Genomic DNA, 10,496 nt, shown 5'->3' on the forward strand with positions numbered 1-10,496 from the left:
TTTTAAACGCAGAGTGTTCGTATACAAAAGAAACTAAAATTAAACAAACAGAAATGTGCGCAAACTGGACAGAAGTCAAGACCACGGAGCTCCTTACTATGCGCGCTGAAGCTGAGATCATTCGCCAGCTCAGTGGAACGGTACGTGATGCGGTCGTGTATGAGCAAATAAAAATAAAAATGCAACAGCATGGTTTCTCGAGAGAGAAAGTGCAGGTCATCAGTAAGCTAAAGGCTTAAAAAAAAAAAATTTCACCAAGTGCTGGATCACAACGGAAGGAGCGACAGTGGAAGACTAGACTGGCCTTACTTCGATTTATGCTACAGCATATGGGGAACAAGCCACTCCGCTAACCCAGTAGCGTTACTGGGCAGTATGGCGACGTCTCCGTGTAGGAATGATGAACAAGAGACAATAGCAGAGGTAGCCGCTTTTTCTTGCACCGTTGTGTCCACAGTTGCGTCCAGCTCGGAGACCGTCGAGGCAATTTCCAGGGAAAGTAATTCAGGTGAGTTACATAACTATGCTATTATGTACCTTGCTGGACTGTTTGTTCTTTGTCTGCCATGTATCACATGCTTCCCTCAGGTTACTAAACCACATTGTTTTGTCTTTTCAGAATCACCTCAACCACCCCCTGCGAAAAAAGCCAGAAAACGCCAGTGCAGAACAGATTTGATCATGAAAGAGGTGAAGGACCTCTTTTTTGAAATGGACCGAGACTTTGAGGAGAGGGAACGTGTCCGTTTGGCAGAGCAGAGGGAGTATGAAAACCAGTTGTGGAGGGAGGCGAGTCAGGCAAGGGAGGAAGAGCTGGCTAAACAGATGGCAATGCTGCGTGAGCTACAAGACACCCAAAATCGTTTTTTGGGTGAAATTCTTAGCCGTATGCCAGCTCCAGCACCCATGCCCTATTATGTGCCCGCTCGTCATGCCTGTTTTCAGCAGAGCACATCAGACAATACAGAAAATGGCTTATTCAACCCGTTGCCATCATTGCAGCTTGAGTAGGACTGCTTCAAAACTTGAATATTTCATAGTACTGGATTAGTAGCATTTATATTAAAGTAAAAAAAATTATAGTACAAATTATATAATATTTATATTTGTGCATAATTATCTAATGGCACTCTCGCTTGCCAGGTAAAGATTTTTTTTAACTGTTTGAACACTTTGTAGTTTTTTTTGCGTTGTTAATATTGTGTTATACTTCTTTTATCTAATTGCATTGTGTTTTTTTGTAAATGTCAACACTTTTTATGTCTTATGAGCATCTTACTACACTTTCTTTATACACTTTTATTCTTTATATCTTTATACACTTTATTCAATTAAACTTTTTTTTACATTGTTTTCTTTGTCATACTGTGTACTTGAAATGGTTACATTTGATGTAAACAGGCACAACACACTTTTTATTCTTTCCAAAATAAATTATTTTTTATTGAGAATTGTTGACATGTTTTATTTGTTTTCATGCATAATTTCACAGCTTTTAGTACAGATGGATGTGCATGTAACAGTGTAAACAAGTTAGAAGAGCGTCTTCATAGCCTCCCAAATTGCTTGTGCATTACGGCCTCCCACTCCCTGGAAAACATCTTGCACTTGCTCTTGCAAAACATCTGTGATGTTCCAGTCAGGCAGAAACGTTTTCGTGCATCTCACAAATATTGTGGAGAACACAAGAAACAGCAACAACATCAGACATCAGTGCATCGTTGCGCTTCAGTAAGCACCGCCAACGCCCTTTGAGTCGTCCGAAGGCGTTCTTGACAACCATTCGTGCCGAGCTCAGTCGGTAGTTGTACAGCCGTTGTTGAGGGGTCAGCGCATGGTGATTTGTGAAACTCTTCATAAGCCAGTTCTTGAGCGGGTATGCAGCATCACCAATTAAATGGACAGGAACCTCAACTCCATTCACAATCCTTGAGTTCTGTTTAAAAGTAAAGAAAAAAATCAGCAAATTGATAATGATCATGCAATGTGGTTGCATACCCTTGTATATTGATTATATTGAATATATATTTATATATATATATAAATAATAGCAGCAAATGAAATAGTGATTACCTCACGTGGAAACAGGTAGCCACCATTTTCTTCTGCCATTTGGAAAATGGGAGAGTTGGACAACACACGAGCGTCATGTGTGCGGCCAGGCCAGCCTACATACACATCTGTGAAGCTAGTTCGGGAGACATGGAGTTAATATCTGTTCACGTGAAAATATAAATTTGGTAAAGATAAAAACAGCTTATGGACTAGATTCTTACCAGAAGTTGTGGTCGACAACAGCTTGAAATACAATTGAATGCCATCCCTTACAATTGTAGTAAGCTGCAGCATCTTCCTGGGGAGCAATAATAGGGATGTGGCTACCGTCTATTGCACCAGCACATAATGGATACACACGTTCAGCGAATCCATTTATAGTGTTCTGAAGAGCTTCTACTCTGGGCAAGGAGATGAAACGTTTGAAAAGTTTTCTCTTCAATGTCGCTGTCACTTCATGAACCAGAGTACAAACAGTCGACAGCCCCACACCAAAAAGACAACTGATTGTGCGGTATTCGCCAGGGGTAGCATACCACCACAAAACAATTGCCAATCTACGGCGTGGTTCAAGTGACTTTCTCCAGTCTGTAGACTTTCGTCTCAGACTTCGCTCAACAAGTTGCAGAACAAACTCAAACGTGGTGCGTGACATGCGAAAGTGCTGACGCCACTGATCGGCAGTTAAGTTTTAAGTTTTGTTTGAAAAAACAATTTTTAAGGAATTGTTTAGAAAACAATTTAGTCTGTTCAGAAAAGATATTTTAGAAGCAGAGGCTTGGTCCGTTCTCTTTTTGTTTGTAGGAATTGTGTGAAAGAAACAATTTAGTCCAGTAATCAAGAGATTGTAGAAGCAATTGCTTGGTCCGTTCTCTTTATGTCTGTAGGAATTGTTTAGGAAACAATTTAGTCCGTTCATTAAGAGATTGTAGAAGCAGAAGCTTTGATCTGTTTCTCTTTTTGTTTATAGGAATTGTGTAAAAAAAAAAAACAATTTAGTCCATTTCTCCAGAGACTGTAGGAGCCGTAGATAGAATTGGGACTGATGTTGCTGCAAGAATTGGGAATTCTTGACTGGGTGCTAATTCAGTAGCCACTAATGTAGATTGAAATAAATGTTCAAACCGAGTTAGAAGATGATGGCATTAAACCATGAAACTATAAGGTTGTTTGCCTTCCATGAAACATATAGAAAAATATAATGTAAATTGACTACGGGACAAATTTGAAAAAGTAATTCAGCCTTCTGAGCTAGAACTCAATTCAGACATTAAACAAAGAAAATTAACCTGAATGTAAATGTTTTGTTTTAAATGGAAGATTGAAAACTAAGCTGAACTTTTAAACTAATGATTTGTCTGTGTAACTGAAAATGTTCAGTCTAACAGACTGCTTTGAATTTAAATCTGAATAAGTACCTTTAACAGTTCTATAACCTTTTGTTCTGTTTTCACACCTCTGAGGGCACTTTTCCTGTACTCGCCATGGCTGAGTCTGCACAAAACAATGGCAATAGTCATGCATTGAGGCCAACAACAGAAAGACATGGGACAGAACCTCCAAATGTTACCATTGATCAGATGTTGGAGAATCTGAATGCATATCTGGACAAAAGGCTGGGACTAAGGAAGTGCCATGGTGACATCTGCCAGAAGTACAGCATCAAGTAATCAGAGAGTGGACTATGGGCTTTGCCGGACATTAAAAGGGCTTATGGAAAGATGCAGCCCTTAAGGACAATCACCAACAGAGATGGCTTGTCTGTAGTTTTGCTCAAACAAATTCGACAGCAGAGATGTGAAACTGACGAATTACAACATTTGAAAAAAATCAGAGAAAGCAAAGGTTCGAGCACTGGCTGAAAAAGTACAGACTGTAAAGAAGGACAAAGAAAGACTGTTACATGAGAATGACAAGTTGTTAAGTTTGCTCTCCAAAGGACTGGAATCAAAAGCTTCAAGCAGCTCTGATAACAGTGATACAGATATCAACATACATACTGAAATTACAAAAGGACAAACTGAAGGTTAGACTTGCTCCTGTAATTATTAAGAACAGAAGGACTGAAGTTGAAACTGAAAATGAAGAGGAGTATGAGGAAGATGGTGAACGATGAACTCGCACAGTAAAAAAGGTAAAGAAATATGTTCCATAGAGAACATACCAGCCAGCTACTCCAGAGGAAGTTGACAAATGGTCAAAAGAATTGCCAGATGTGTACAAGCAACCACGGAAAGTAGGTCAGTTTCTTCAATGCTTGTAGAAAATGCTTGCAGAAACAAGGATCGGTGAATCTCAAGAAAATATTGAAGCTGCATGGGAAGCAGTTAAAACCCTTCTTATTTGAACTGAAACCTGCAGAGGTTAATTGGGCTAAAATGACCTCTTGTGTGCAGAAGACTGGAGAAAGTGTTGCAGATTTTGAAGAACGCTTCAGACAAACTTGGATGGAACATGCTGGTTTGAACAAAAACGTTGAAGAACTCTGTGAAGACACTAGCATGCCTCTTAAAACCACATTTGTGAAAGGACTGATACCTGAGGTTTCTAAAATTCTTAAAATCAGGTATGATGACTGGGACAGCACTGGAACAACATTTATGCAGATTGTAGAATGGTCAGCAAAGATTGAAACACAGGAAGTCGATCTCAGAGTATTACAATCCAAAACCTTGTCATACAACAACAGGACAATGGGATACGAAAAAAGTGAATATCAGAGACACTCAAGAGAGAAAACTCAGGAAAGATTTAGACATTGCAACGAGGAAGGACACTGGATTCGTGATTGTAAGCGGAGTTTGAGACATCAAAGTGATGACGACAACCTGTTGAAGAGGTTTCAGCAGTTGACAGCCAAACAAAAACAGACTCTGCTAAATGCTGTGAAGCCACAGGGAAACTGAAGAACCTCTCTCTGCAGCACCAGCTAGTGACATCTTATCCAAAAGCTGATGGACTCCATGAAACCTCAACAAGTGAAGACAAAGAGGATGTCCTAGCAGGCAGTGCTGCTAAACAAGCCGTAAAGGAGAGAGGTGAACATGCAGCAGCATTAAGACAACTTCAGCAAGAATTACAAACTGTTCTACATAGTAAACAGATTCAAATTGAATTGGCCAGGAAACAATCATCATTGTGTGACGACTGGGTGAAGGAGGAGCTGGAAACAAGTGCGAGTTAAACAGTTTAATGAATATGAAACAGACAAACAAGGGTACAACACGATGCTGGGAAGACGATAATCCAAGATGGCGGTGAGGCAGTGAGGAATCTGGATGGTGAGAAGGCAGCAGGAGAGGATGGCACAGGAACTGCGGGGAATCGAGCCGAAGGTAAGTCGTGATGCTTTGTGGAAGTGCGAAGAGTGGATAAGGTTCTGGGGGAAGATACGAACATCCAACGCAAACAACACAGAAGCAAGAGACAGAGATCAGACATGAAACGACGTTCTCACAAACACAAGACGTGAGACAAGCCAAAATATAGGGAGTGTGTAATGAGTGACAGCTGCTGCTGATGACAATTACCGGAGACGCCAACAAACTAATCAGTGCAGACGCGAAACACACAGACTTCACCACAAAGTGCAAACCCCAGAGATCACGGTTTACCAACCGTGACACATTGTTAATGGAAGATGTAAAAAAACAGAAGAAATCAGTAGTCGTGCAAACCCTAATATATATATATATATATATTATACTTTTATATATTTAATACTTTTCTCATTTATACATATCTTTTTCTATTTTCTTCAGTTGTTTCCTTTTATTCTGTTTTTTATACTTTATTGCACTGTGACCTTCACTACAGGTGCTGGTCATATAATTAGAATATCATCAAAAAGCTCATTTATTTCACTAATTCCATTCAAAAAGTAAAACTTGTATATTATATTCACTCATTACCGTTATTGTATCATGAAATGTAATTTTAAAAGTATTTCAGTTGTGAATGTAGTTGCTTAAAACTCAAATCTGTGGTTTATTTATAAAGACAGCGCCTATTTAAAAATGTGTTTCTGGGGGGCGCTATGGCGTATGGTGAAGAGTAGACGTGTCCTCCACTAGCTCCGAGGAAAATTGAATTTTATTTTAATTTTGTTGTACCTTTTTCAATATAACTTTTTGCGATTGCTTTTACTGTAGTAAGAAGACAGTTTAAACTAATTATTTCAATCTCGAGCAGGCCGCTAACAACCATAGCTCCCGTATAACTGAACTCGAGGCTACCGTCACCAAGTTATAAGCTCAGGTATTCGTCTGGATGATAAATGCGAAGACTTGGAAAGTAGATCTCGAAGAAATAATATTTGTGTGGTTGGTGTACCGGAGGGAATGGAAGGACCGCATCCTACGGATTTTATTGCAGTTTTGCTACAGGATCTACTAGGACCGGAAGAAAAAACGTTACTTGATCGTGCTCACTGCTCTCTGCGGAACGAACCAGCGGCCGGATCCCAACCTCGAGCTTTTATCGTGCGGGTGCATTTTTTCCATGTTGGTAATACGATTCTACGACGAGCAGGCGAGTCTTCCCCACTCCTTTACAAGGACAAATGGATCTCTGTGTTCCCAGACTTTACATCCTCTGTTGCCAAGAAGCGTTCTGCCTTTTCTGCGGTGAAACGCAGCCTGTGCTCCTTTCCGGAGGTCAAGTTTGGTCTTCTGTACCCTGCCACACTTAAAATCACTATGCCGGATGGCACTACACGGCGTTTTGAAGACCCTTCTTTGGCCAGTGACTTTGTTAAAAAGAATTGTAAGTAGCGTGGTCATTGTGAGGCCAGGATCAGTCTAATGATTGCAGGTAGATAATATTAGGTCATTTGTTCTGTAATACTGGCCCTGGGTTATCTACAGTTGTTTATGGCTATGCGTAGGTATATGTATATATACATATATATTTGCCCCCCCCTTTTTTTTGGTGTATCATTTGTTAATGCTTAAACAGTTAAAAGCTATGTTATTTTGGTTTCATTGAATGTAGAGAGAGTAATTTGTCTGGATTAATTTGGATTGTGTGACCTTCACAACTCTATAGGTACATTTGTTCAGCTTTATTTTATGTATTAAGTCAGTTTTCTCTCAGGTAGCACTATTCTTTTTTGCTTAGAGCTATTACGGAGGGTTCTATGCCTTTAGTTGGGTTTGTGTGCATCTCATTTGGGGAGATGCTAACAATGGGGTGGTGTGGTGGGATGGGGGGGGGGTTGTGTTTTATTTTTGTAAGGATTTATTGTATTGTTTTTATAATTATTTTTCCAATTTACGCAGCTGTGGTGACAGTTTATTTGTCATTTTTCTTGACATTCTTTTTCTGCCCTATTTTTGGTGGATGGCCCAATGGAGTGTAAACTTAAGTTCTGATGGAGGTGATCTCAAGCTGGTGTCCTGGAATTGTGAGGGCCTGAACTCCTCTGTGAAACGTACTAAGGTATTAAATCACCTCAAAAACTTAGGAGCACAGATTGTTTATCTTCAAGAGACGCACTTAAAATCTACTCTTCATTTTCAAATTAAAAGTAGGTGGGTGGGTCAGTCCTATTTCTCTTCATTTTATAGCAAGTCTAGGGCCGTTGCCATCTTATTTCATAAATCAATTCCTTTTGTTTGTTCTAAAGTGGTCTCTGACCCTAATGGTAGATATTTGATTGTTATAGGTAGTTTATACGGCACCCAACTGATTTTAGTTAATGTATATGCCCCAAACTGGGATGATGTGGAGTTTTTCAAGAAACTTTTTTCTGCCCTTCCGGACATGTCCTCCCACTTACTCATTTTAGGTGGGGACTTTAATTGTTGGCTGAACCCAGATCTTGACCATTCCTCTAATAATGCGGCAACACTCTCAAACTCTCAAAAAGTTATAAAAGACTTTATGGTGAACTTTTCAATTTCAGATCCTTTGCGTTTCTTTAACCCTACAAGTAAAGCATTTTCTTTTTCTCTCCTGTGCACCGTACATTTACTCTGATTGATTATCTTTTATTGGATAATAGATTTCTTCCATGTCTCAATTCTACCTCTTGCTCATATGAACCAATAGTTATCTCAGACCATTCTCCTGTTGCACTCAACATTAGGTTTAAAGGCTTGGTTCGATCACGCTACCCTTTGGGTCTTAATACGCGCTTACTGTCAGATGAAAAATTTGTTGATATGATATCCAGCTAAATTCATTTGTTTTTGAGTACTAACAGGACCTCTGATGTGTCTGCGTCTGTCTTATGGGAGACGTTGAAAGCTTACATTAGAGGTCAAAATCATCTCTTACGTGAATTATGATAGAAGGTGGAGGAGGGAGAAAGTGGTCACTCTAACCAATCGCATTGCCCAATTGGACGCAGCGTTTGCCAAGGAACGCCTCACAGCTCAGTCAGAATTTAATTGGCGGCGGACCGCACTGTTGAGCCGTTACTTAAGACTAGTAGTACATACTTTGAACAGGGGGGAAAAGCTGGTAGAATGTTGGCTCATCAATTACGGCAGACTTTCTCCTCTCATCAGATTCCGGAAATTGCTACATCCTCAGGCACTACGATAGACCCAGAAAAAATAAATGATGAATTTAGAGCTTATTATGCCTCATTATATACATCAGAGACAAATCTGGAAAAGTGTGATTTTGATGGCTTCTTCTCCCATTTAGAAATCACTCAGGTTAATTTAGACATGGCAGATCAATTAGAAATCCCAATAACTGCTCTAGAACTTTCGGGTGCTCTTAAAGCGATGCAGTCTGGCAAATGCCCAGGGCCAGACGGCTTTCCTGTAGAGTTTTACAGATGCTTTCAAAATAAACTAGCCCCGGTTCTGATTGATATGTTAAATGAATCTTTCCTGACTGCTAAACTTCCCCCTACGCTTAATCAGGCTTCGATTTCCCTTATTTTAAAAAAGGACAAGAACCCTCTTAGTTGCTCTTCGTATAGACCAAATAGTTTATTGAATGTTGATTTCAAAATTTTATCCAAAATGCTTGCTCTTCATTTGGAAACTGTTCTTCCAGATATCATCTCTCCTGACTAAACGGGGTTTGTTAAAAATAGGCACTCTTTTTTTAATTTGAGAAGGCTTTTTAATACTATTTATAATCTTCCGTCAACAACCTCACCGCAAGCAATATCGTTAGACGCGGAGAAGGCCTTCGACCGTGTGGAATGGGCATACTTATTTTATACTTTGAGGAAATTCGGCTTTAAGGAAAATTTCATTTCTTGGGTGAAGCTTTTATACTCGTCACCTTTGGCTTCAGTTAGGACAAATAATAATCAGTCTTCTTACTTTCCTCTCTATCGTTCAACACGGCAAGGGTGTCCTTTAAGTCCTCTTTTATTCGCTGTGGCAATTGAGCCTCTTTCCATTGCGCTTCGTGCTGACCTGCATATTAAAGGTATTGTGAGTTGTGGGCAAGAACAGAAAGTGTCTCTATATGCAGACGATCTTCTTTTAGTCATTACTGACTTCTCTGTGTGAGCTGCTTCCTCTTAATAAGGCAGCACGTGAATACCCACTTCACACCCTGTCATTTAAAGTTGCTTAGCACGAGTTAAAATATCTTGGTAAAAAAATATCTTCAGGTTACTGCTAAATTCAGGGATCTTTATCATGCTAATTTCACTACTCTTCTGTCTCAAGTTCAAAGTAGTTTTAATCATTGGTCAGTGCTGAACTTATCTCTAGCAGCTTGGATTAATAGTATTAAGATGAATGTCCTTCCCAGGTTTCTATACTTGTTTCAGTGTGTACCGATTTTCCTTCCGCAAACCTTTTTTTCGTAAATTAGACGCCATTATTTCGGATTTTGTTTGGAGTGGGAAGCCACCGAGATTACGTAAACAGTATTTACAGAGCCCGAAGAAGCTTGGAGGAATGGCCTTACCCAACTTTAAGTTTTACTACTGGGCGGCTCATCTCGAAATAATTCAGTTTTGGCTACATTCTGGTTCACAGTTATTATCGTCAGTTTGGTTGGGAATGGAGCATTCTTCCTGCAAGCCTATTTCACTTTCAGCTTTGGCTCATTCGCCTATTAAATCATCTATAAAAAATTACACCAAAAATGTCATCATTAAGACAACTTTTAAGATTTGGAATCAGTTTAGACGTTCATTTGACCTTCAAACATATTCTATTTTGGCACCAATAACAGCTAATCACTCCTTTCCTCCATCGTTAATTGATCGTGCATTTGAGGTTTGGTCTAATATGGGCTTTAAAACATTTAAGGATCTCTATATTGATAATACTTTCACCTCATTTGAACAGTTGTCCAAAAAATTCTCCCTCCCAAATCAACACTTTTTCAGGTACTTGCAGATCCGTAATTTTGTTTTTCATAGGTTCCCTCAGTTTCCTTTAATGCCCTCTGACACATCCCTTGATATTTTTTTTAAACCAGCTCCCACTTTGAAGGGTATGATTTCATTTATTTAT

At 39.4% G+C, this 10,496-nt stretch overlaps 1 protein-coding gene and 1 long non-coding RNA gene across 2 annotated transcripts; one reads left to right on the forward strand and one right to left on the reverse strand.

Moving 5' to 3' along the window:
• Positions 1-1,639: 1,639 nt before the first annotated feature.
• On the reverse strand, positions 1,640-2,742 carry LOC132111046 (uncharacterized). The gene is made up of 3 exons (XM_059518218.1): positions 2,277-2,742; positions 2,074-2,188; positions 1,640-1,936 (listed from the first exon to the last, which is right to left on the reverse strand). Exons 1-3 carry the CDS (start codon positions 2,708-2,710, stop codon positions 1,640-1,642), a joined length of 846 nt encoding a protein of 281 aa, XP_059374201.1. The 5' UTR covers positions 2,711-2,742.
• A 74-nt stretch (positions 2,743-2,816) lies between these two features.
• On the forward strand, positions 2,817-3,240 carry LOC132111226 (uncharacterized). The gene is made up of 2 exons (XR_009424766.1): positions 2,817-2,947; positions 3,026-3,240. It is a non-coding gene; the product is annotated as an uncharacterized LOC132111226 (long non-coding RNA).
• The last annotated feature ends 7,256 nt before the right edge of the window (positions 3,241-10,496 follow it).

The sequence above is a fragment of the Carassius carassius genome, chromosome 30 (genome assembly GCF_963082965.1).
Source record: "Carassius carassius chromosome 30, fCarCar2.1, whole genome shotgun sequence".
Taxonomy (NCBI): domain Eukaryota; kingdom Metazoa; phylum Chordata; class Actinopteri; order Cypriniformes; family Cyprinidae; genus Carassius; species Carassius carassius.